Source organism: Alosa alosa, chromosome 4 (genome assembly GCF_017589495.1).
Source record: "Alosa alosa isolate M-15738 ecotype Scorff River chromosome 4, AALO_Geno_1.1, whole genome shotgun sequence".
NCBI classification, from domain to species: Eukaryota; Metazoa; Chordata; class Actinopteri; order Clupeiformes; family Clupeidae; genus Alosa; species Alosa alosa.
In genome coordinates, this window is record NC_063192.1 from 174,652 (window position 1) to 202,430 (window position 27,779).

The window sequence follows — 27,779 nt, forward strand, 5'->3', positions numbered from 1 at the left end:
TGTCCTAAGTAAGACCTAACGTAACATAGTTTGAATGAAGTTTCTAACGTTAAGCGGTTGAAGCTGCATTAAGTGCGTTAGAAGAAGAAGAAGAAGAACTAGAAAAGCATTTCCTGAAGGAAATACAGTGCATGAAAATGCAAAAAATATGATAGATCAAATATCATACAGAGTAAAAAACAAACTATATTGGTTGCTAGGTAGATGAGGTTTAATATAGTTGGAATGACTCAACAGTTAAATAGGTGGATAGTTTATATAGGTAAATAATTTACTTGGTAGATAAGGTTTAATATAGTTGGAATGATTGAACGGTTAAATAAGTGGATAGTTTAAATGGTTAAATTATTTAGGTAGATAGTTGACGATAACTGACACTTGGAATGGCTCTAATGTTTGCTAGCAGTTATGCTAACTATATTAACAAAGATAATAATGTTAACCAAGTTACTATGCTAACTAGCATGCTAACAATGTTAAAATGCTAAGTATGCTAACCATGTGACTTAGCCAACTTAGCTAATTATTTTTAGCAGTTATGCTAACTAGCATGCTAACATGCTAACTATGCTAACCATGTGACTTAGCTAACTTAGCTAATCATTTTAAGCAGTTTTGCTAAAAATGGTAACTAGCATGCTAACTATGTGACTTAGCTAACTTAGCTAACTAGCTCCAGTGGGTAGGAGTCATAGTTGATGACAAGTAACAGTTACAATGGCTGAACAGTTAAAAGGTTCAGTAGTTTAAAGGGTTAAATTGTTTAACAGTGAAATATTGTAGTGAGGACTTTTATTCTGAAACAGTTTTTGGCAGAGGAAGCAGTTTAATAGGGTGTGTAGTCTTAATAGGGCCAGTTTGTATGCTTAAAGCCTGAGAATGGCAGTTGGGACAGGTGGCCCGAACACCTGCCATAGGATTCTAATTGCTTACTTGGCTCTATTGTGATGTCATCAGCCCATGTTAAGTCTATGGGGAAATTTTGAACAGTTTTTTAATTAATAGTTTAAAAAAGTATAAAAGTTACAAAGCTGAAAAATACATAGCACCCATGTCCTAAGTAAGACCCACATTAACATAGTTTGAATGAAGTTTCTACGTTAAACGGTTGAAGCTGCATTAAACGCGTTTAGAAGAAGAAGAATAAGAAGAAGCCTAGGAAGAACAGTACAGTGCATTTTCATGCACTGTAACTAGAAAAGCATTTCCTGAAGGAAATACAGTGCATGAAAATGCAAAAAATATGATGTCAAATATCATACAGAGTAAAACAAACTATATTGGTTGCTAGGTAGATGAGGTTTAATATAGTTGGAATGACTCAACAGTTAAATAGGTGGATAGTTTATATAGGTAAATAATTTACTTGGTAGATAAGGTTTAATATAGTTGGAATGATTGAGCGGTTAAATAAGTGGATAGTGTAAATGGTTAAATTATTTAGGTAGATAGTTGGCGATAACTGACACTTGGAATGGCTCTAATGTTTGCTAGCAGTTATGCTAACTATATTAACAAAGATAATAATGTTAACCAAGTTACTATGCTAAATAGCATCTTAACAATGTTAAAATGCTAAGTATCTAACCATGTGACTTAGCTAACTTAGCTAATTATTTTTAGCAGTTATGCTAACTAAGATGTTAACATGCTAATTATCTTAACTATCTTAACCATGTTACTTAGCTGACTTAGCTAATCATTTTAAGCAGTTTTTTAAAAATCTTAACTAGCATCTTAACATGTTAGCATGCTAACTATCTTAACCATGTGACTTAGCTAATCATTTTAAGCAGTTTTGCTAAAAATGCTAACTAGCATCTTTAACATGCTAGCATGCTAACTATCTTAACCATGTTACTTAGCTAACTTAGCTAATCATTTTTAGCAGTTTTGCTAAAATGCTAACTAAGCATGCTTAACATCTAAGCATCTTAACTATCTTTAACCATGTTACTTAGCTAACTTAGCTAACTAGCTACAGTGGGTAGGAGTCATAGTTGATGATAAACAGACAAACAGTTACAATGGCTGAACAGTTGAAAAGTTCAGTAGTTTAAAGGGTTAAATTGTTTAACAGTGAAATATTGTAGTGAGGACTTTTATTTTGAAACAGTTTTTGGCAGAGGAAGCAGTTGAATAGGGTGTGTAGTGTTAATAGGGCCAGTTTGTATGCTTAAAGCCTGAGACTGGCCCGAACACCTGCCATAGGATTCTAATTGCTTAACGGCTCTATTGTGATGTCGAAATTTAAATGGAGCCACAGGCAAACCGTTTGAGATATTGACCTGACACTTCAGATTCCTTTGTTTGGTAACATAAGGCATATTTTCACCGTTTTTCAGCAAAATCTGAGGGGTGTCATGTACATGGGTGGCTGTGAAATGACCCTTTATTTCATTTATGTTTATACCAACTTAATATCATGCTGATCATTGTTAATATTGTGCTATAAATGTGGCACAAACAATGTTAGTATGTGGACTAGCCATAGACTATATTTGAATGGAGCTGGCAAAAGATCATTATGAGAACATGAGGTTAACAGCATCAAATTAGTAGGATATTAATGTTTTAAACCAAGATAACTGTCATTATTATCCTTTAAACAATATAAAAGTGTTTTACTTATGTCACAAATATTCACCCTTTGTGGTTACTCAGTAATTTAGTGATTTATTTTAAGTCCTATTTTTTGTTTGCTTCATCCACTCCCTCTCACCCTATCACACTCCTCACACCTCTACTGGTCCCTTCAGGAGTCTTATGCATTTCAACGGTTTTGGTTTAGGTAGTAAGAGATTCTATTGGTTTACATAAAGGGAGTATTAGTATTAGTCTGGAAGAGTACCATTTGTCTGTACTATGACAAAAGACAAAAATCCCACACTGATATACAGTGACAGACTTCTTTTTGTGGAGAATGTGGAGCAGTTATGGACACTTGTAAACACCTAAATGCACCTATTGCAAATTGCTGTGCACCTATTGCAAATTGCAGTTGCCAAACACACACTGTAAACCTAAAACATCAGGGCTTAAAATTCATTTTTCAAAATGGGGGAGGGGAGTTCCCCCCCCCCTAGGTTATTTATGTAGGGGGGATTTACACAATTGGGGGTCGATTCTGATACCAAGTCAAGAATTGCGATTTCAATACTTCTTTGTTACTTTAAAAAAAAGGATTTGATTTGGGGGCCCCCACCACCTTGACGTCATCAGTAATATTGAATACTGTAGTGGGATCATTCACACCAGTGGCCATCCTCGATTCTGCTTGACTCTCTCCATACAAACACACACTGAAAATGATGGCTTATGTGATATGTTTCTATTTCATATCTTTTTAAATTCATATAGAGTGTATTTAGTTAATAATGTATAGTATTTTACTAGTAATGTACTAGTAGCTAAACATATTTAGTAATTTGAATGCTTCATATTGATTTTTAAACTATTACACTTAGGTATCTTTAATGTGGTGTGTAGGTGTAATTATGACCGCCCAGCCTTAGCTTGCGGGCGATCATATAGGTTTAATCAGATTTTTTTTTTTTTTTTTTTTTTTTTTTTAAGATGTCCAAATTTCCGTCAATGATTCCGGGACACTGAAAGACCGGGGTAGACAAAACTTGGTGGGCATGTAACCCACATGGATAGCATGGAACCATCGTTTTTTCGTTTTGATCTGTAGCCCCACGCTGGACTGCACCCCGAAAGGAGGGTAGGGCAGACACAGTTTTCTGTGAATATCTCGAAAACCGTGGGGTTTAGGAGGACCATTTTTTTTTTGTATGTTGATCTCAAGGGGCCATGTCAACCCATTCCATAACCACTCATTTCATGTATAAGCCACCTAGTTAAACACAAAAAAAGTAAAAATGAGGTGGTGTAATTGAAGGTATCTGTGACCTAACATAGTCAAAACTTCACGAAATTGGAAGTGTAGGATCATCATGACACCCTCTGAATGCACGCCAAGTTTCATGGAATTCCGTTAATGGGGGGCCACACAATAAATTAATTTATGTTACTATACACCAACTGGCCTGTAAGTGGCCGGAGACAGTTTTCTGTGAATATCTCGAGAACCGTAGGGCCTAGGAGGTCCACCTTTTTTTTGTATGTTGGTCTTAAGGGGGCATGTCAACCTATCCCATTACCACTTATTTCATGTATAGCGCCACCTAGTTAAAAATTAAAAAGCAAAGCATTGGTTGTTTTCATCACAATATCTCTGGCTGACATGGTTAAAACTGCACGAAATTGAAAGTGTAGGATCATTATGACACCCTCCGAATGCATGCCAAGTTTCGTGGACTTTCGTTAATGGGGGGGCCTTACAATAAAATAATTTATGTGTACATTTAGTGACCGTACACCAACAAGGATTTCCGGGACACTGAAAGACCGGGGTACACGAAACTTGGTGGGCATGTAACCCCACATGGATAGCATGGAACCATCGCTTTTCGTTTTGATCTGTAGCGCCCCCGCTGGACTGGACCCCCCGAAAGGAGGGTAGGGCAGACACAGTTTTCAGTGAATATCTTGAGAACCGTAGGGCCTAGGATGACCAATTTTTTGCGTATGTTTGCCTCCCAAACCCATCCCATATGCACACATGTGCATAAACAGATACACACGCACACACATACATTCACAGTAATCCTACGTATGACACATACTCACACAGTAGACATATATACGCATGCATGCACATGCACACACACAGGCACATAAACAGGCAAACACACACATGCACGCACACTGATGCACTGATATCTTGAGTTAGACTTGCATAGACCAGAGCTTCTAATTTTATACATGGTTGAGGATGTATAAATGAGAATTAAAGAAAATGTGCAACGTTACACGCTGTTAGGCCTACACATTTTCTTTAATCCTCATTTATTTTCCTCTTTGGTGATAACACTGTAGGAATAATTTGAATATGAACATTAATTATGAACATTTGTTTCCCTCTTCATGAAGAGGAGGAAGTGATATGAATTCGTAACCAACTTTTCACACATAAAAAGCTATAGGTATCCAGTATAGCGATTACTTGATCTGTTTTTTTTTTTATTGAATTGAGTGCTTTGCATTATCCTGACCTGCACAGGCTCCTCCAACACTCCACTACAGATAGGACACAGCAGATCCTCATCCACCTCTCCTTGAAACCTGGTAACATCATACCCCATGGCACATCACCAGGATCTAGCAAGAGGCAAGGGGCTTGGCACACTATAGACAAAGAGAATAAAAACAGTATTTACTTGTCAAATTATGATTTTCATTTTATCCAAGCTAGAGATGGATAATATGGCCATATAGTCCTATGTTCTGAATACAATAGACACCCAATAGCCAGTTAGTAGGTTATTGTACAAGTTTAACTCAAATCAAAGAGACTGCTTATAATATGTAACCGGTGCCGAGGCAAACGATAGTAACGAAATTGAATGACAACATGGATTTCGGTGCCTCAGTTCGATACCACTTAAATCTCGGGCTTTTTTTTTTTTTTTTTTTCCCCCCCATCACTGCACGTCATGTGCTGTCTGTAACATTTTGCTCTGATAGCACCACATTCTATACAGTTAGCTAACATAAACACGTCAGGATAAGCTTAAAGCAGAGGGGTGCACCACATAGGCTAGTGGACAGTGTTTGACAGCTCGCGTGAGCCCATGCCATTGCCAACTAGACTACTTTAAAGCAATATCACAAGCTCTTATCAAAATCTAGCAAATAACTACAAACAAGCAAAAGGCTATGAAACAACACCAACAGCCTAGTTTACACAAAAACGTACTAATGCGCTAGCTGGCATCTATTTGAAAAGTTATCAGCAAAGTTGTAATGTGTAAACTTTGTTTCATGGTATGTTCTGATAACTTCCAAACTACATAATGACATTTCATATGCATGAGGCCCATATAGCATCACAATGAATTTGAAGCTCATGCTAAAAGTTTGCTTTTAAAAACATAAATATGTAGGTGACAAACATACCTCTGCTGCATTGATATTCCCGAGCTTTTAAAAAGGCTACGGAACCATCACCAACACGTTATCTCTAATTAAGCTGCTCTGATGGGGGGGTAGCCTAATGTTTTGCGCATAGTTGCTGTTAAAATGCCTACTAGCGCTGGGAATCGAAATACTTCAACACCAGCATAGCCTATGTAGGCTAACATGTTAAATAAATGTATGCATTTTAAGGGGGAAGACATACAATTTATTGAAGCATTGGATAAACACATTGGATAAACTTGCATATAGGACATAAACTTTCCCAGATATGGGTAACCCAGACTGGATGGGAATCGACGGTGAAGGGAATTATTGACAAAAGTATGCATGTTTTATTTCACTACGCTAGATGGCGTAGATCATCTAGATGCCCTCCTGTGTCCGTATTCACAAAGAATTTTAGGGCTAAAAGTAGCTCCTAACTGGCGAATTTAGGAGCAACTCCTAAAAATAATAGGTGTGTCACTTGTAACTTTAGGACTTTTTTGACTAAGACTAATTCACGTTATTTGTAACATACACCGCAGGTGGCTTTAAACACCATGTTCTATTCTCTACACCTAACTAACTTATTCATTTATCATGTAAACAGACCTTACTGTTCTGTACTGACCATAGGCAGATGGGTAAGGCCCTTGAGTCGTGGATCTGCTCGAGGTTTCTTCCAACATGTATCTCCAATTCTAGGGAGTTTTTCCTCGCCCCTGTTACTCATGGGCCTTCTCTGATTGTTTAACACTCTGTAAAGCGCCATGAGACAAGTTCAATGTTTTGGCGCTCTATAAGTGATATTAAATTGAAATTGAATTGAAATTTTTGTGGCATTTCACGTTACGATGTTTTGAAATGCACATGCGGGCTACAGCTCTCAACCACGAGGGAATAATTGTGCCTTGTAACTCATGGATGTAATAATAACACCAACACCAACAACCAAAACCATTAATTGTCAACATCATTGTAAATCAATTTAAAATTGTTTCTCCTATTCACGAACATGGGCTTTAAAGTAGTCTAGTTGGCAATGGCATGGGCTTACGCGAGCTGTCAAACACTGTCCACTAGCCTATGTGGTGCACCCCTCTGCTTTAAGCTTATCCTGACGTGTTTATGTTAGCTAACTGTATAGAATGTGGTGCTATCAGAGCAAAATGTTACAGACGGCGCATGACATGCAGTGATGCCTCGTATGTAAAAAAAAAAAAAAAGACGCCCGAGATTTAAGTGGTATCGAACTGAGGCCCCGAAATCCACGTTGTAATTCAATGTCGTTACTATCGTTTGCCTCGGCACCGGTTACATATTATAATCAGCAGTCTCTTTGATTTGAGTTAAACTTGTACAATAACCTACTAACTGGCTATTGGGTGTCTATTGTATTCAGAACATAGGACTATATGGCTATATTATCCATCTCTAGCTTGGATAAAATGAAAATGTGTCTGTCTTCATACAGAGTAATTTAAAACATGTTGCAAAGATATTGCATCAATCCGTAGTGTATTTCATTATGCTATTTGCTTTACCTTACTCTTTATTCATTTAGGCTATTTATTCATAATCTTCCATCCTTCGCTGTACTTGTGTAGCGCACCCATTCTCACCAGCAAAGTCCTGTCACCTGTCACTCATCGTCGTAGGGGAGATTTTTGGCATCATTCCCGCGTTATAATCATCAGCCAATGAAAGTTGTCACTTCGACCAAGCTCATGCATGAGTAATGATGTCAACCATAGCAACGAAGACTCACTCTTAGCAGTGTTTCCTCTAGGCCATCCTTAAAAATATTTTTGTTTGCAGTAACAGCCAAAAAAAATTAAAAATGGGTCGGTAGGTAGGTCAATATTTTTTTTTTCAAGATTCAAAGTAAAAAAAAAAAAAGTACAATTTTGGTCATGGTGATTACGTAGGAATGAATTTACACAAATGTGCATATCGTGGCGTAACTGACTGGGTCTTCAACCCCGTGCCTTCAAGGCGCACCATTGCAAACCTCATTCTGATGCAGGTTATATAGACCAGCCTTTCTCAAACTTCTTTGACCTGAGGCCCGGTCATGGCAGACTTTTGGGTCATAGGGCTCATCTACATGTACTCAGAAAGAAGGCTACAATAGCTCTTGGCCACGTTATATTGAAATTTGACTATACAATACTCAATGCTATACAGTGTATTATACAGTCTCTGCTCTGTTTCTAAGGAAGTTCCAAAAACAACGTCGTTCTATTAAGTTTAGTTAAATAAATAAATAGCCTTCCAACAGGTTGAAGCGGAGCTTTGATACCAACGTTATCGATTAGTTTCAGTTTCTCTCGCGAGAGGCAGCATTGAATGAATGCTCATACCACCACTTAATTGTAGGGCTCCATGTTTAATGACATCGATAGCAAAACGCGTTTGTTTTCTTTTTTTCGTCGATCCAGCGGTTTCTTGATCAACCGCGCAGCAAATTATCAGATGAAGCACCGGGCCTAATTTCCTCCCGACTCCACGGACCAGCAGTCTCCATGTTGCGGACCCATATTTTGAGAAATGCTGAATAGACCACAACCAATTTCAATACTCCGACAGGGTCACCGTTAGACTAAGGGGAGAAGGGATGAAAAAAAGATCAAGTCGGTCGGACTAAAAAGGGAAAAAAAATAAATATTTGGGTCGGTTCTAAATTGACAGGGTCGGTCGGGTTACGGCAAACGAAAATATTTTTAAGGATGGCCCTATGTTTATTTTAGCATGGCTGACCGCAACGGTTTAAATTAATACCGCCACAGTATCAGAATAAGGGCAGACGCAAAATGCAGTTGCTTTTTAAATAATCCTGCCGACGTATCCTCCCCTGCTGGCTGCCGCTCACATTGCAATTTAACAATAAATAGCCTAAAGTAGTCAGAGGTTATTATGGCCCGTCCATTTTCACTTCACATATTATAGATTGTATTGATGTAGCCTATTTAAAACATTAACTTTCTTCTCAGTGTTTCCTCTTCATTTAACGGTGCCACTGCTTCAGAATTAGGGGAGACGCACAATATTGTCTGGACGCATAGTAGGCTAAATGCCCTCCGCTGGCTGAAGAAAACTGCAGTTTAACAATAAACAGCGATGCTAATCCAATGTCTAGTTTTATTCCATAAATATATTGTTTTTATAGACGTTAGTGGCATGCAGGGCCGGCGATTGCTATAGGCAAGCTAGGCGACTGCCTATGGCGACAAATGTGTTGGGGGCGCCCTCAGTCGCACTTTGGCCTACTTCCTATTAATCATAGAATAAGAAGTGAAATAAAACATGTTTATTAAACATGATCATCTTAGGGCGCCCCCTCAACCACACGTTTACTTCTCATCCTGATTATTAGATTGAATTCATGATTATTGTCGATCATTTCCTAATGGGGGTTGCGTTACTTTACGCAAATGCTCAGCTGCTGCGTTGATCAAGCTTTACAGAGGTTGATTCCCAAAATGAACAGTTATGAAAAGTAGGCTACAGTTTCTCTCTACATTCTAAACACTCTGGTGCACAGGGACAAAAACGGAGAAAGGAAGAAGATAAAAAGAAAGCAAGTATAGAGGTAAGTCTTCTCATATCAGCCTTTAAGGCGTCAAACGAAATAAATTGAGTAGGCTATTGTGCATCACCTTATATTGGATGTTTCATTGCTCGCTAGTTAGCGACTGTTACTTTGCTAGTTTGCTACGTATTACTAGCAAACGTAACTTCACTGATAACCTACATGGATGTAAATGTCAAAAGACCAGTATCTTATATCTGGATAACGTAGCCTATGCTATGAAAAGTAGTTGCTCTCTACATTCATTATAAACGGCATAAGTTCTGTTTAGTGAGTATCAACTAGGTTCACACCTTTACAGACTATAGTTTTTATACACAGAGTAAGCATTTTACTGATAGGCCTAGTGATGGTGTTCACCCTTCTGTACAGTTCCCTCGAATATACTAAAATATATATGTTTTTTTGTTTTGTTTTGTTTAAATTGGCCAGATGTACTCAGGCAATATTTGCAGAGGCCGGCACCTGCTGGAGAAAGGTTATATCTTCATAGCACTAATAAATTGTTCATAGCACTTATGAACAATTTATTACAGTTGATCCTTCAAGTCATAGGCCTATACTTGCTTGTTGAAGTGTTGGAGTGACTAAGATCATTTTTGTTTGTTCATCCATTGTTAGTCATAATTTGTTAAATATCCTTGAACATTCTTTGTAGCATTTTTGTATGTGCAATCTATCAGAGTGCATCATTTAAGTACATTTGCCTGTTGAAGTGTTGGAGTGACTATAAGAGCATTTTTGTTAGTATAGATCCTGGAGTTAATCATTCTTTGAATCATAATTTGTTAAATATTCTTGAGAATCCTTTATAGTATTTTTGTATACAATTCATTAGAGGTGACCATTTTCAGTCACAATTTGCTTGTTTTTTCAGTGTCCTTAAAAACACTTTTATTTCCACAGTTAATCGAGTTAATCTCATGTTAAATATCATTGAGCATCTTTATTTTATGTGTTGGGGTAGACAATTAGGCATATTTAGCATTTTTAAGATTTCTACTATGAACACCTTTACATTTTATGGAAATCACCCATGCTTTGAACCAAACTGTGAGTGTGTAATAAAATAATAAAAAAGAAAATGTTCTGAAACTATTCTGGTGTTAGTTGTCCATGCATCACTTAATCACTCATTGTTTAACTGCAATGTAGAATAGCAGAATTATAAGTGGGTGGAAAAACTGCTTCAGCTTAATTATCAATACCAATTTCCAGGTTTTGCCTGAAATTGCACAGCGCCTGCTTCAGAGGCCACTGTTCCCACCTAGTTTGGCCGATAATCAAATGCTTGACCTCTTTGGAAAGCTGAGACAATGTAGTTTCTTGGAAAACAATTGGACTGTGTGACAGAGGCTAGAACATTGTTTTTTTCTTTCTGCCTGATAACAAGCATCTGAGCTGACCACATTCCAACCCTCTAGGTCACTTGATATGACTTAGAAACACAACTGAGACCTAGCACCAGCTGCCACTGTTAAAAAAGAATCTAGAAGAAACAATGCTCTTAGATAAGGAGTTGTCATTTTTCCTTACTAAGAGTAGGTCTGAAAGGCTTTGTGAATAACTTTTAAGAGAAAACTCCTAGCTAAAATCTTTTAGGGCCATTTCTCTGGTACGTTCAGACGGTGTTGTTTGCTATGATATAATACTGACGAATTAAAACAAATGCACAGTGTAGGCTGCAAAAGCCTGATACGAATGGGTTAATGAGGCGATTTATCATTTTGTGCAATTGTGCTTGCTAGTATGATTAGTTTCTTTTAACTTGTCGGCCAGCCAGCCCCGGTCATATGACCTATATTTTGAAGGAAAATTGACTGTGAACCACAGGTGTGAAATCATGTGTGTAAGCCTACATAAAATGGAGAGTGAAGTTACCAGTCGAAATAGCGGTATCCCCCAAAACTCACGGTATAATTCGAACACTGCGTGAAAGCAAGGACGCATAAAAGGCGACATTTCCCAAAAGTGCCTGTCCCAAGGAGAACAAGTATTCCCTTGAAAAATGGAGAAACCGAACAGTCCAATAAGTAGACTATAATAAGCTAGCCAACTATGTTACTTTGTTTACAATATTTCCAGGCTTCAACCAGATAGCTGAATTAAAGAGGTAGAGTTGTAATGGAAATAGTAGGTCTAGGGCAAGTTGGCAACCCGCGGCTCCGGAGCCGCATGCGTCTCTTTGATCCCTCTGATGCGGCTCAGCTTTTGAAAATAATTAATGAGTATTTAATTAAAATGTATTTTATTTTAGTTCGTTCATTTTCAAAATGTAATATTGTAGGTCTATCTGAGTAATTTATATAACTTTCCACCTCACTTAATAATAATAATAATAATAATACGTTTATTTTATATAGCGCCTTTCTCAAACCCAAGGTCGCTTTACATAGTAGGAAGGCATGGAAACACAATAACAAACAAACAAACAATACAACAGAGACAAAGGCAGGGAAACACAATAACAAACAAACAAAACAATACAACAAAGACAAGTTATCTGTATGGAACTATGTGTTGGGTGTGGAGGAGAAGTGATCATTAAACAGAAAGGTCTTGAGATGTGCTTTGAAGAAAGGGAAGAGAAGGACAGGCCCGAAGGGGTTGGGGAGGGAGTTCAGAGTTTGGGGGCCAAGGCACTGAAGGACCTTCCACCCAGGGTGGAGAGTCTGGAGCGGGGGATAGCCAAGAGGTTTTGGTCAGAGGATCTGAGTGGCGGGAAAAGGAGTGTAAGGGGTCAGGAGGTCGCAGATGTAGGGGGGAGCAAGGTTGTGGAGGGCTTTGAAGGTGAGTAGTAGTACTTTGTATTTGATCCGGGACGGAACTGGTAGCCAATGGAGTTGATGGAGAATGGGGGTGATGTGTGCTGATCGTCTGGTATGGGTGAGGAGCCTGGCTGCAGAGTTTTGAATATATTGTAGTCTTTGAAGGGTTTTAGTGGGGAGACCAAGGAAAAGTGAGTTGCAGTAATCTAAACGGGACATAATGAAAGAGTGAACCAAAGTCTGTGCATCACTAATAGCAGACAGACGGGAGATTAGAACATTGTGGTTGATGGTATCGAAAGCAGCACTAAGGTCAAGGAGAATGAGAATGTTAAGTGAACCAGAGTCAGCAGACAGGAGGGAGGTCGATTAACTATCGTAGAAGGGCAGTCTCTGTACTGTGACATGAGCGGAATCCAGATTGAAAGGGCTCATACAGGTCGTGGTGGTTAAGAAAGGTGTGTAGTTGTGAGGCCACCACTCTTTCCAGTACCTTGGCCAGGAAGGGGAGGTTGGCGATAGGGCGGTAGTTTATTAGTGATGTAGGGTCGGAGTCAGGTTTTTTGAGAATGGGTGTAACTGCAGCAGTCTTTAGGGCAGCAGGCACCACACCAGAGTTGAGGACAATCAATGTAATGGGTTCAGACAGGGATGTGGAGCAGGCTTTAAGTAGAGGGGTGGGGGCAGGGTCAAGCTGACACGATGAGGAGTTGGACTTAGTAATGATGTCAGTGATGGTGAGGGAGTCAGTAGCGGTGAAATGAGAGCTGAGGGCCCAGAGAAGGAGGAGAAGAAGAGAGGGAGATAGCATTGGGGTTGAAGGAGTGGTAGATTTGGCTAATTTTATAGTCAAAGAAGTGTAAGAAGGCCTGGCACTGCTCAGGGGTCTTAGGACAGGCAGTGACGGGGTTTTAGGAGTTTGTCCACAGTCCTGAATAGGGTTTTTGGCCTGGACACGGAGGAGGTTATGAGTGATGAGTAGTAGTTTGAGCGGGCAGCATTAAGTGCATCCCTATATGTCTGAATATGTTCGGTGTAGAGCATGGAGTGAATTGTAAGGCCAGTTTTCTTGTATAGCCGTATAGCACTTGACTCCGTAACCGTAGCCTGCACAATATTGTTACATTTGCGGTTCGTTGCCATGTCAATATCAAACAAAAATCACAGATTTCCCTCCATTTCAGTCAACGAGAACACTTTAATTGTTATTGTTGATGTGTGCGCTTGCTGTAGGCTAGATAAGGAAAATGTCAAAAAGGAAACGTCAGCGACCACAGCTTGCGAGCGTGTGAACACAAGCAGGCTGAAATGGGAAAGTTTCCATCCGAAGACTGATTTTGAAAACGCGAAATGAACTGCCCGTTATATATCGCACACTGCAACGAGTTAGTATTGCTGTGTTAACACTGTTCGGTTCCACTTGCATGTGAGAAATCTTTCTCACATATGAAAAATATAAAGACAAACCTGCGCTCACGTTTAAGGGCAATTCCGCGCAAAACTGTCACATCCATAATGTGCCATGGTCTTTAGTTGCCGTTATGGATATATGACAGTTTTATGTGGAGTTGCCCTTAAATGATGACAGCCTTAATTGTCATCTCACCACTTCACCTCACTGAATATGAGCCAGCCAGACTCCAAGGCCATCACCAAATCTAATCTCTGGTAGGCCTAATGTTGAATTTCGCCAATGACATGTCAACAAAAATTGAGTGTTGAGTTGTTAACTATGATGTTACTTTGCATACCAAAGGACACTGGGGAAATAGGGGGTGGTGTTTAGCCTACATGGGAAGCCTAAGGCCTATACTTCTGTTATTCCACATTTACATTTCAAGTTTCTTGCACATTACTTTTAAAACTAGTAGAAAATGTATTAAAAAATCCTCTGTTGAATGAAAGTAACTGTACGTTAAATATCCAAACTTTTTCTTGTAACCGTCTTTATGTGGCTCTTCTGATATTAAAAAACAAATTGGTAAAAGTGGCTCTCCAGGCAAAAAGGTTCCCAACCCCTGGCCTAGGCTATAGGCTAATCTGCATAAAGTGTGCCGTCATAAATATCAGAAATTCAGTAGCCTTTTCTCTCTTTTTATATCACAATATATTTACAGATATCAGGATATACACAGATGTATTTAGGGTTCCTACACATTTTCCATGTCAAAACTCCATACTTTCTCCATACTGAAATGTTCAAACTTCTCGGTAGAGTTTTCTGACCGTATTCTAGATATTGTCAATGGAGTGTTCTACTAGCATTGTGAAGAGCTGTATAATAATGTTTATTATTAACTTGTTAGCCCTCAGAAAACACTTGCCCATTGTTGGATACTTTTCGATGGGGAAGTGCTGTGTTGGAAGGTGCACTCACATTTGATACAGCATACTACATATGTTGGAGACTATCAGATAATGCAGTATCCATGTCTTGGTAACTTTTACAAAATCAAAAAAGTCTACCAGTGTTTTAGCCGAAAATAGCAGAGCTAGGTATAGGGCACGTGCATAGAACTGGGGTTTTCGATTTGGTTTTGGTACCAGGGTCCCCTTGTGGGAGAAATTTTTTTCTGAGGACCCCCATTCAATTGTATCTTGATGATGTGGACTGACATCTTAAGCTACACAACAGTAGGAATGGTTTATTATGACCTGAGTGAAGTGATTAGTACTGTAGATGCAATAGTCTGGAAACACAAATATTTCTCCATACCCTTGTTTCTTTTTTCCATACTTATCCAGACCTGGAAATTACAAATCAAATTCCATACTTTTCCACGTTTTCCATACTGCGTAGGAACCCTGTGTATTATATTATATACTGTATTATATTATAATCCTCTGGTGTTCCAAGGTAGGCTATTGCAGTAGGCAAGTGGGGCAGGCCAGGAAGGCGAGTGGCACAGGGGCAGGGGTGTGGAACTTTAGGCAACTAGCGCTGGACAAGTAGGCAAGTGGTATGGGACAGTGAACGAATGGCATGAGAGAGTAGGCGAGTGGCAAGGGGCAGTGGCGTGGGACAGAAGGCAAGAGGTACAGGACTTTGTGTGATCCAAAATATGCAATATTAGTTAGCAATAACATTTTGAAAGTCAAGCATCAGTTCAACATTACAAACTTTGCACCACATCGTATTGGTGAGCATGCCTACTACTGCACTATTAAATGCAGGCTTTGCAATAAGATAAAGACATAGATTATTATAGATAGTTCAAATTGTGGTTTGATTAAAAAACGATAATTGTGCAGCTCTACTTGAGAGGGTTGACAGAGGGCAGGGCTGAGATTTCTTCGGTTGTATATTCTCAAAATCTATCTATTCTGCCTAGCCTGCATTTTCAAGGAATTCCGATCCTACCCTTCCCTAGGGTAACGTCAAGGGGAGCAGGAAGCGGGAGCTAGTAAATGAATATCTATTTTAAGGAGTTAAAGCTGCTGATTTAAATTGCAGTCGTGATACCTATCTGGTTATAGGCTAGTTGTAACGTTTACGTTATCTTTTCCCTGACGAAAAACATGAATTTCCTAGAATGAATCGTACAATACCGACCAAAGATTTCCGAGTAGCCGTATAGCGTTCACGAATCTTTGACTTTTTTAGATTGGGAGATGAATAAATGGGCATTGAATAAGCACAGTTGGTCTAACTACAACCACTCAAGCAAGAAGTAAAACTAATTATCAGATATACCAATTCTGCACGGACATATACTGTATCTACATTAATGTATATTGACAAGTACATTTTAAACTGCTATAACAAAATTCTCTGATATTCCATGACTTTGCCCCACAAATGATAAAATTCCCTGACTTTCCATGTCTGGAATAGACTTTATCAAATTTCCATGACAATTCCATGACCCGTGGGAACCCTGACCCGGTCATAATCACTCGGTTAACTTGTTTTTACATGCACTTCAGTATCCCAGTTATGATCAGGATTTTGAAGTATCCCGTTTTTGCGCATGGTGTGATGTAAACATCATATCCCAATTTCAGAACCACGGATAAGCCCTTGTCCCGGTTTTGAGTATCCCGGTTTAGGTGGAGTACTCCGAAAGAAACCGGGATAAGATGGAGTACTCCGAAAGAAACCGGGATACTGTTCCATGTATACACCTTATCCCGCTTTCTCAGACAAACCCGCGATTGCATTAGCAACCGGGATAAGGAGTGCCAATAGAACTTAATTGTTGGTAACAAGAATACTAGTATTCATCAGGGATATTAACAACCGGGTTTACATGGTGCCAGGGGCCTCCCAAAAACTCTGCAGCAAAGTGAGGCGCTACAGGGATCGGCCCGGGCTGCCAGGGAGGCCCAGGAGGTAGATAGGGAGCGCCAAGAGGCTGTGAGGTGTGCCTTCTGCGGGCAGGGAGGGCAACAACTTTTTATTTAATGTGACCCCTGTACCCTCTAGTACCACACCGAGTGCGTCAACGTTGGCATGGTACCAGAGGGTACATGGTACTGTGACGTGTGCCATGCAGAGGCAGCAATGGAGGCGGCGACAGTTTTTGAAATGTAAAAAAAACACCCTACATTTTTTTTTTTTTTTTAAAGATTTATGATTTAAATGAGATTAGTTGTATATAGTTCCTTTGTGTGTGATTTTCATAATATTTGTAAATATTATTCTAAATTATTATCTATTCTCTATGTCCTGGTCTTACAAGGGCCTCATTCCATGTTTTATCATTAGTTCTCTGCTCTGTTCTCTATGTCCTGGTCTTACAAGGGCCTCTGCACTGTTCTTCATGTCCAGGTCTTACAAGGGCCGCATTCAATTAATCACTTGTGCCATGCTGTATTACTGGTCTTATAAGGTCTTCTTGTAATTGCACTTTAATCATTACAGGCGTCATGTTTCTAGTCTTACCAGGTCTTGTTGTAATATTGCACTTCAATATCTAAGTGTTGTGTCCATGGTGCTTACAAGTACAGCAGTAGCCTACTTCAAATGTTGTGTTTCTGACACAAAGCCTTCATGAAATTGCACGTTTTAATGCTACATGTGGTGCTAAAACAGTTGGTTCCCAAATATAATGCATTTTGCAGTTTGTTTTTAACACAATGAATGTAGTTGCTACTAAGTTGTTGTGATGCATCCTACACTTTGAACCATTTATGTTATGCCGCATCGTCGGCTACTGGACACTGTACAGTGGCAGTTTCTGTTCCTGTGATTGTGATAACCACTTGATACACTTTTGAATGTAACATAAAATATTTCACTACTGCAGTACCAATGATTTGAGGACTTCTCATTTATTATTTCAAGGGCAACAGAGTTAACAGTTAACAGTTTACGGACGCATAAGTATGAAAATGACTTGCCGTTATGGTGGAGCTAAATCTAAGCTAATCTTAAAATGATCCTTACCACGTATTTAGCCACCAAAACTCTTCTTTGACAAAGTAATTTAACAACAAACAAATGTACCAACATTATTTACTACATGAAAAGCGTTTACGGTGTAAAATGTTTGTTTAAATTGTATTACAACGGTGTTGTATGCAACTGTGAGGGTACTTCGCGAACGTCAAGCCGAAATATCTCGCTCTGTCAAAATCAGAAAAAGCCGGCACAAAGCTCAAATAATCGGTCGAAGGACTGGCCACAATGTTCAGAGGTAAGCGAATTTGGGTTTTTCTTGAAGAAAAGACTCTGCTCTTTTGAATGAGGTATACTGCCTTACAAAGGCAAAAGGCAGTAACTGCATTTTTGGTCAAAAATGAGTTAGTCATTTTTGGGATATTAACGACTTCCTTTATCATGTGGATAAATATCTATACTCAATGTGACTGTTTTTTCGAAAAAATAGAGGGTTGTGTTTACAGTAGCTCCCAAAACCATACTGCTCTACAAAGGCAAAAGGCAGTAACTGACCAGAGTGTTAAACTGAGAAAAATGACTTCAAAGTGTTTTGTTGTTTTGTCTACACAAATGTATTATAGGTAGAGCAATGAAAATCTGGTGACTTGTTGCCCTGATGAAGAAATGTGTGTATATAAAAAATCTTGTGCTTAAAGTTGACCTTTAACCCTTATTTGTCTGATACTGTACTCTGCCTTTGTATTATGTACTAAAAATAAGGAGTCGTGCAAAGGCAAAAGGCAGTAACTGGGGCATTAAGGACAAAGAAAGAAGACATTGTATAAAACATTGTCCTCTTATGCCCCCCAATAGAAAGGCTTTTTGGCTCTCATGTCTTGTGGAGGAGTGACAGCATAATTCAAATCAAGTTTATTGCATCCAAAACAATGGAAATTACATTGCTTATGTTATGCCCACCGTCATAAGAAACCTCAATTTAAAGAATGGGTCACTTGTTTTTATCTCCATACATGAATTTTAAACCATCCATTAATTTGCTATCTTTGCATTCTCTTTCAAATAAATTATTGTTTTTAATTATCAGAGATAGTTGTTGTATTTATTCATACTGTACACTCTTGTGTCATCTATCTGTAGTCACCCTGTTGGTTTTGCTGCACACAAAATTGAAGTTCTTTAGTCTACGTGTTGACTCCAACTGAATGCACTCCCAGCACTGGATAGCAACAACTATTATGTCAAAGTAATTGTGTGTCATCTAAAACAAATGCCATGATTTAGACTTTAATGAAGGTGTTCAATGATCTATATGGTGGTAAGCATATATGTCAGTTACTGCCTTTGCACGACTCCTTATTTTTTAATACATAATACAAAGGCAGAGTAGAGTATCTGACAAATAAGGGTCAAAGGTCAACTTTGAGCACAAGATTTTTTATATACACACATTTTTTTCATCAGGGCAACAAGTCACCAGATTTTCATTGCTCTACCTATAATACATTTGTGTAGACAAATCAAACAACTTTAAAGTCATTTTTCTCAGTTTGACACTCTGGTCAGTTACTGCCTTTTGGCTTTGTAGGGCAGTATACAGGAAGTGTATTGATTACCGTCACTCAATCGTCTTTAAGAGAAGTGCAAAAAACTCCACTCCACTAGGGGGTAGACTGTACGTAACACCGATACAAATTCCTAAACAACCTTTGACATCGTTTAGAGCACCTTTAAAGGAGAATTCCGGTGTGATATTGACCTAAAGTGTATTGAAACATGATACCGAGTGTGAACGTATGTCTCATAGCCCATCTCGGCTTGTCCCCTGCACTCCAAAATCTGGCGCTAGTTAGCCGATGCTACCAACAGCTTTTTCAATAGTGGTCTAGCCATGCAAATAAATCACTGTTTTACACCCATTTACAGGCTCAATGTATCTCCACACTTCATTGGTAGACTTCCGAGGGCCCTGACATTTAAAACGAGACATTGAGAACTTTGAAAAAGCACTGGTAGTTTACTTACAAGACGATTTATACAGACAGTATCTTCACGAAGTTTAGCGTTTGCAGCCATCTTAAATTTAGTCACGATAAGTCGAGCAACGAATAAGAATGAACAGGTATGATAAGGGATCAGATTCCCTTTGTGAACTTCGTGAAGATACTGTCTGTATAAATTGTCTTGTAAGTAGACTACTAGTGCTTTTTCAAAGTTCTCAATGTCTCGTTTTAAATGTCAGGGCCCTCGGAAGTGTGACAATGAAGTGTGGAGATACATTGAGCCTCGTAAATGGGTGTAAAACAGTGATTTATTTGCATGGCTAGCCCGATGCCGAAGCACCACTATTGAAAAAGCTGTTGGTAGCATCGGCTAACTAGCGCCAGATTTTGGAGTGCAGGGGACAAGCCGAGATGGGCTATGAGACATACGTTCACACTCGGTATCATGTTTCAATACACTTTAGGTCAATATCACACCGGAATTCTCCTTTAAAGTACGTTTTTGAATGTAATTACTCTGACGTTCGACATTAGATGACCATACATTTGAGCAATGGGCACAGTCTTAGGGGCTGCAGACTTTGCATAAGATTTCTCCACATTGCTTAAGCCAAATTCTATTCTTGCTGTATAGCCTATAGCTTGATCCAAAATGTAGCTTATTATCAAAGTGAAATGGTTGTTGGCATAAGTCAGCGGCGTTAATTTGAGCACATAATTCTAATGTTTTGATGAGTTGATAGCCGTAAGCGGTGACCAAAGAATATTTCTCCGGATAACGTGACAGCAGTATCATAACCGGAATACTGAAGTGCATGTAAACGCAGTCATAGTCATAATCAGCCTGCTAACTGCAGTAATGCAGACACCAGAGAGTAACGTTATGTGAAGAGCTTTGTTATCTTTTCCAACATGTCGGACAAACAGCATGACAACCTTCAAACAATATAATTTGGAACATATTTAACTCTAACGTTAACAACGCTTGACAGTTATCTTAGCTAGAAAGTAAAATGGCTAGCAAATAGCAACTGTAATTGATCAACTCGTGGAATTAACTTTAATGTTAACGTTACCTTTTGCGATAAAGGTCTGTCTTGTATCAATACATTGCAACTTAAATGGACGTCCAGATTACGCATGGAACAATCTATTTACAGTCCACTTTGCTTACACTAGGCTACTCCACCACCATAGACTAGACTGTGGGCCGCCACGAACAGTAAATGGAGTATTCTTCTTCTGCTGCTTCTGCTCGACAATTGGAGCACTACCGCCGCCTACTGTTAAGGCAACCAACTACCGTGGTATTATATTGGACGTTGGATATTCGACACATTCGAAAAATCTATTTAACACTGACTACGAGGGACGAATTTGTGTCAAACAACTTTGATGTGTATACAAGGCCTGCTATAACACAAAGGCCCTTATTTTACACCCTGGCGCATGGCGTAAAACTCGTTTTCCACCAGGTGCAAAGTTTATTTTCTTATTTTGCATGTCTATTTTTTAAATGCGCCCAGGGGTGTGGTAATTAACAACCTAGGGAGTGGCCAAGCGCATTGTCTAAAAATCGCTATTGTACACCACCTAAAACGCATTACGCCACTGACCAAGATAAACCTGGGGCCTGTACTACGAAGGGAGCTTAACCTACTCAGATGTAACTCAGGGTTACTTTGTTAAACCTGGTTTGACAAAACCTGGTTATCTTAAGTGGTGTTAATCGGTACTACGACGCTGATTATGAAGTTGATTTGTTGAGCCGGGGTTAACCTAATTGGAGTTTGTGCACGTTCACATAAAAGGGGCGGGTTGCAGCGCAAGTCACCACTTTCAGTGATGACGCGTTCATCTTATTTTACGGATGAATTATTATGACAAGTTATGAGGAATTAAAACCCACTCTACGACAAAAATGAAATACGTCGGCAGTGAACAAAGCAAGGCTGTTGGCAACGTATTGCAGATCGGGTAGCCTAAATGCCTAAAAGTAAAGTTTTATTCCCACATGTTCTTCAAATATGTGTTACGGATGATTAGTAGCTTGCGGAATGTCTGAAATGAGTTGAAATAATTAAATAGCCTAATTTGAGTTCATAGAAAGGCCTACAGATGCAACCCAATTCAGAAGTGGGCATATAGATTACAGTAAGGATAATTGAATGTTTAAGTAGCCCCCATTGACTGATTTAGTGTATGCCTAATCCTGTGAACATTTCAGATGCAACACCATTGCCAAACGCACATGGCAGCAGGTGAAAATGAAACACAAAAACATTATTCAGAATAGTAGGTTTATATAGTTATAGCTTGCATTCATATTTCTTAATTATGAAATCATGTAGGCCTAGCTTATAGCCTTCACTTGGCCTCTGTTTTACAGCTAACAAGAAACAGGTGTCTTCGAACACTACTGTAGGAGGAAAGGCACCAGAGTGTTTTACAGTAGCAGAGGAGTTGGCCATCGCAAATAATAGTGGAAGGCCGATTATGGAGGGGGTTGAGGGAGGCATTCGGTCGGATTCTGGTGCTGTGGAAATGTGTAGCCTTTATGTGCAGGGTACAGTAATATGACATTCAATTCAACAAGTTTGTTAAAATGGTGATTTTTATTTATTAGGCCTACTGTAGGCTATGTCCGATTTATTTTAGGCTATTCTTGCTCAGATGTTCAGCATACTGTAGGCCTATGTCCGATTTATTTTCGGACAGAGTATTCTGCATCACCGATTGAATACATTGAATGTCCACGTACGGGCATTGCTATGAGACGTCTTCCTAGATCATCTGACAAAGATAACGAATTCCCTCGGCTGACAATCTATAGCCTATCTTAATCGAGAATATCGTCCGGGTAGCCTATTTTCTGGCGGTCTCTAAAACCCCTCGCCCTGCGAAGAGAGTCCCTCACGATTTGCGCTCCAATGTCGTATGGATCATCCAGGTACGCCGACATGTCTCGGGAGAAATTGTTAGTGGAGGGGTGGTACTTATAAAGGGTGTGGTTAACGGAAACCTCGGGTTAACCAAGAACATAACCTGGTCGGAGCAGGTTTGAGATGCAGCGTAAATTGCCATGGCAGCATACCTTGGTTAAAACCTATCCACCTTTCGTAGTACGGGTTAATCGGGAAGTTACGCCACACGTGATCAAGTTACTCTCGAAGTTACCCAGATAAGCCAGAAACCCCGCTTCGTAGTACAGGCCCCTGATCTGGCCGCTATTTATTTTTTGATTTCTTAAAAGATTGAGCTTAGTCTGGTGAAAGCCAGACTAGCCATGGACCTCAGTTACACAAAGGGAACATGAATCAGCCTATATTTGCACGAACAATAACGGACAGCAGCTCTTCAACTTTGGCCCGTTAAAATGTGTATGAACAGTCTAGCGACGCATTTCATCAAGGCCCATTTGGACATGTCAGTTATTTGCACCACTGGTTAGATGTAAAACAGCATTTCGTTTCAGACTACTGTTACTTAATTTGTGCATTAACAATAACGTTTTAGACTACTGTTACTTAATTTGTGCATTGACAATAAAGTATCACATGAACTAAAGATGACTAAAATCTTATGTAGAAGAAGAAACATTCACAAAAAATCCATCCATCCAAAAATGACCTTTGTTTTTGATAGCTGTTGAAAACGGCATGGAACTGACAGAGATGTTTTTGTTTATAAATAAATAAATAAATGAATGAATAAATAAATAACATTATGCTGATACCTTTTGATTTTCCCAAATACAATGTAGCGTACAGGTGAAACAGCATATTGCTCGACGTCAGTAGCCTATGCCTCGATCTAAATGAGTACACAGCTACCCTTTAGATACCCTTTGCTAAATTTTACTCAAGTACAAGTAAAAGTACAGCAGCAGACCTCTCAAGTCTCACGCATTGAGCGTGAGACACGCATTTCAATGACTTCACACGCTCACACGCCACACATGGCATTTCTCACTCCGAGAAATTATTAACTTGCCCGCACAGAAATTTCTAAAAGGTACCCCCGCCCCCCCAAAACAAAAAAATTCTTTAGCTTTCTTAGATACTGAAATAGTGATGAATAGCCTGTGTTTGTTAATTAATTGTCCTACATGGAGTTATGAAAATTGTTAATGTTAATACCTTGGAGAATGTAAAATGAATTGGAAGTAAAATCAAGTAATTTTCATCTTTTTACCATGTTGCCAGGGATGGGCAGTATTTCTAATACATGTATTTAAAATACGTGTTTCAAATACAAAATACTATTGTGTAATTGAAACACTTAAAGCGAAAACTATCATTAACTTAATTGAAATAGTCTGGCGAGGTGGGGCCACAGGTTGGCACATTCCCGGGATGGACCTGCTGCGTCTTCATCCATTGTTTCGTCCATGGTTTCATCTCTTATCTAAATCTGACCATGGAGTTGACTTTGGCGGAAAGCTGAGGGATGTTTGCTGATAGGCTGTCCCAATCATGGCGCCTGCACAATCCAATCACGTTTGAGAGGGAAAGAACAAATTAAGGGTTTCGAGATTTTTCTTTTTCCTTTTTTTAGAAGTAGTACTTGGTACTCCACGGTTATGGATAGAAATGTAGTGGAGTAAAGAGTACAATATTTGCCTCTCAAATGTACTTGAGTAAAGTCATGAGTACTACCCAAAAATGATACTCGAGTAAAGTAGCCTACAGATCCCTCAAAATTGTACTCAAGTACTGTACTCAAGTAAATGTACTCCGTTGCTGTCCGGCTCTGCTGATACGGCTCCCTTACAGTGTGACACGGTGGCATATTTCCCAACATTACCTTATCCATTGGTAGGCTACATTTTTAAATAGTGAAAACACCGTTATAATCACCTACAGAGGGTCCCCGTTAAAAATTGACACTTCATTCACGATAATGGTGATTCACGCAGCTGGGTGACATGTAAGTACAACTGCAGCCGCTTGGGGGCAGCATAGTCCGCTGTGGCGTTCAGCGGTCGAACGGACGGCGATTCGACAGCAAGGGCTGTGATTGGCCGAGTTTTCAGTCGCGTTTCTCTGTTTTTAGCAGCCCCTGCAACATGCTAATCCACTGTAGCCTAAGCTTTGTACATAATGTTAAACATAGTTTTGGATTCAGTGGCAAGATTTCTTGATTGTATAGTGCCTGTCTCTCAGTAATGTTTTAAAATGAGAGCTTAGTCAGCTGGCAGTAGGCTACTTTGTGCCGGTAGTCATGAGAAGTTAAACTTGCTAACAGAACATAAAAATGCTGCCCAGAAACCTTGTGAATAGTTCTGACACTAACGAGGTTGAAATATAGCCTTTGCCTACAGCATCTCCTTAACAGTAATGTTAACAAAATGACAGCATTCATATGACAAAGGAAAGCGAATCCGGTCACTCAAGACTGTGCCGCAGCCGTGGGGCAGAAAGCGGCTTGGTGGCCGTCCACAACGTTATAAACTTAACCTAAATAGCGGCTGCTGTAAGCTACTGTCGGATTTTTTATCATTATACCCCTGTTGTCTCAATGATGATAACATCTCATTTCGACTATATATTTCAAAGTGTGCCGTTCATTTGCATTATTAACATAACATCGTATTTTGTCATTTTGGCGAAGACATGCATTCCGTTATATTCGGATATTGAACATATTTAATATTCTCTAACCATCGTGATTTGAATTGGTGCAGTAGTCAGCACAAAAATCATTTTATTCTTTTGCTCTTTTGCATTGCTCTATGCTGTTCTATGGTGCTTTCTGCCTCTTGGTTGCGCCGCATGTTTTAAAGTGGACGTTTCATAGAAATCCATATATAATGGCGCATAAAAGCGACTTGTTGGCGTTTTGGGACATTAATCTACATGTAGGCTACGTTAAGCTTTTAAGGATTGTATGTCCTTAATTTATTTATATAGGCCTATTTAGGCTACTTGCGCCAAACCCTGGATACTTTTATTGCCACACAACAATATTGGTGGTATTTGTTACATTAGCTTCAAAAGGCACCGCTTCAGAAAGCTGCACTGCTTGTGAAAGAAGGGGTGGGGAGGAGCTTGCAGCCAAGTGTCGGAAAAATGCATAGCCTACAACACAGAACTCTCGCATTAGTCACTGACAGTAGACACGCTTCCAGCCTAATGACTTTTCACACATTTTTAATGATTTACAGTATGCCTATACATTAAGCTCCACATGTAGAGACTGTGCAGAATACAATGTGTGAATGATGCTCAATGATTTGCCAATAGCCTATAATAGTCTTCTGCTGGGTTGCATGTACTGTATAGCCTAGTTTTACTGTACATTTTTCAGCCTTTATTGGTTAAATGACCATTTTTATTATTAAAATATTTCTTAACTTCAAAAACACAGTGTCTAAAACTTCGGTGTGACTCAACCCTCTTGGCGTTTGGTGATTAATTGACAGCTGTTTTTTTTTGGGACCACGTTAAACTTTCTTTATAATGGCGCATAAAAGCGACTTGTTGTTTGGGACATTAAGCTACGTTAAGCTTTTTTCACGTTAAGGATTGTATGTCCTTAATTTATTTATATATTTAGGCTACTTGGCGCAAACCCTGGATACTTTTATTGCCACACAACAATATTGGTGGTATTTGTTACATTAGCTTCAAAAGGCACCGCTTCAGAAAGCTGCACTGCTTGTGAAAGAAGGGGTGGGGGAGGGGAGCTTGCAGCCAAGTGTCGGAAAAATGCATAGCCTACAACACAGAACCCTTCTCGCACTAGTCACTGACAGTAGACACGCTTCCAGCCTAATGACTTTCACACATTTTGCAGAGAAAGCTCGAGTAGCGAGAGAGCAGAGAAAGCTTCGAGTAGCCGAGAGAGACGCCGAGAATGATCGGTTGGCGGAGGTCAAAACCTCTAACGAGCTTCAACAACTCCGAGACCAGCCACTTGGAGAGCCACAGAGACATTTTACAGGAGATGAGAGCTGGAATCGGAGAACTTCAGGCCTTCGTGAGCAGAGAAGTTATTCGACGCCTGAGAGACCAATCCCCAGGTGCACCTCGACACCAGCTCCAGAAACGTCCTCCTTGCAGATGTCTCCATTGGCCCTCTCCGTCACACTCAAGCGACAGCATCCAAGTTCCTAGTCAACACGCAGGCGTGACCTTGCGTGATGTTGGTCCCGAAGACCAGCTAAGATTCACCAACAGAGCTACGGCCAAGTGGGCAGATACGGATGCCTGCTCTTTCAGGTCCATCGTCACAGAGGAACACTATAAAGCCTGGAGCAAAACCACCAACTGGGATGGAGCGAAGGGCAAAGCGAAAGCACTGCCCAAAATGTGAAAAAAACTTTGTGGTCTCAACACTACAACGAAAGTTCCCTGCTATGGGGAGGAGTGAACTGAAGGACTGCATCAATAAGATCAACGAATTCCTCCGACAACACTTAGATCTTCCCAGGATTCAACGTGCTTTAAATTTAGACTGTAGAATGTAGACTGTTCATTATTTCCAATAAATCACGTTTTCTCTGAAGCACTTTCCCGACTTCGTCTTTCTATAGGCTAAGCATATCATGGAGATAGAGTAGAAAACTGGATTTAACTAAACAAATGTAACTAAGTAAACTGATTGTTTACTCTACAGTAGGCTATGTTCCCCCTCTCAGGCTGTACAGTAGGCCTATTGAAAGTAGGCTAATGAGCTCAATAGACACGTTAGCGCTTCCATTAGGAAACTTTCGTTGCAGACTTTCACAACTGATTGTTTAGCCTACAGTAGCCTACTGTAGGCCTAATCTACAGTAGCCTAGGCTATAGGTTATGTTCCCCTCTCAGGCTGTACAGTAGGCCTATTGAAAGTAGACTAATGAGCTTAGACACATTAGCTTCCAGCCTAATGACTTTCACACATGAATGATTTACAGTAGACACATTAGCTCCACGCAGTGCATGTAACTAGGCCTAGTAGGTGCAGCAAGTGCAGTCGCACCAGGGCCTGTGACCTCCGTCGCTACCCCCGCAATGCAATTGCGGGAAAATTCTATACCGGTCCTTTCTGACTACCTGCGTGCCTTT

At 39.6% G+C, this 27,779-nt stretch overlaps 1 protein-coding gene across 4 annotated transcripts in view; it reads right to left on the bottom strand.

Moving 5' to 3' along the window:
• LOC125293150 (E3 ubiquitin-protein ligase NRDP1) overlaps window positions 1-27,779 on the bottom strand; it is a 118,639-nt gene that overhangs the window by 73,330 nt on the left and 17,530 nt on the right. For 2 of the 4 annotated variants that reach the window (XM_048240870.1, XM_048240869.1), the window contains exon 2: window positions 5,118-5,250. In XM_048240870.1, coding sequence (XP_048096827.1) covers window positions 5,118-5,207 — 90 coding nt within the window. In that variant the 5' untranslated portion in view covers window positions 5,208-5,250. Of the gene's footprint in view, window positions 1-5,117; window positions 5,251-6,021; window positions 6,133-20,804; window positions 20,984-27,779 lie in introns of those variants that run through there. The other 2 variants (XM_048240871.1, XM_048240868.1) reach the window with 2 other exon arrangements.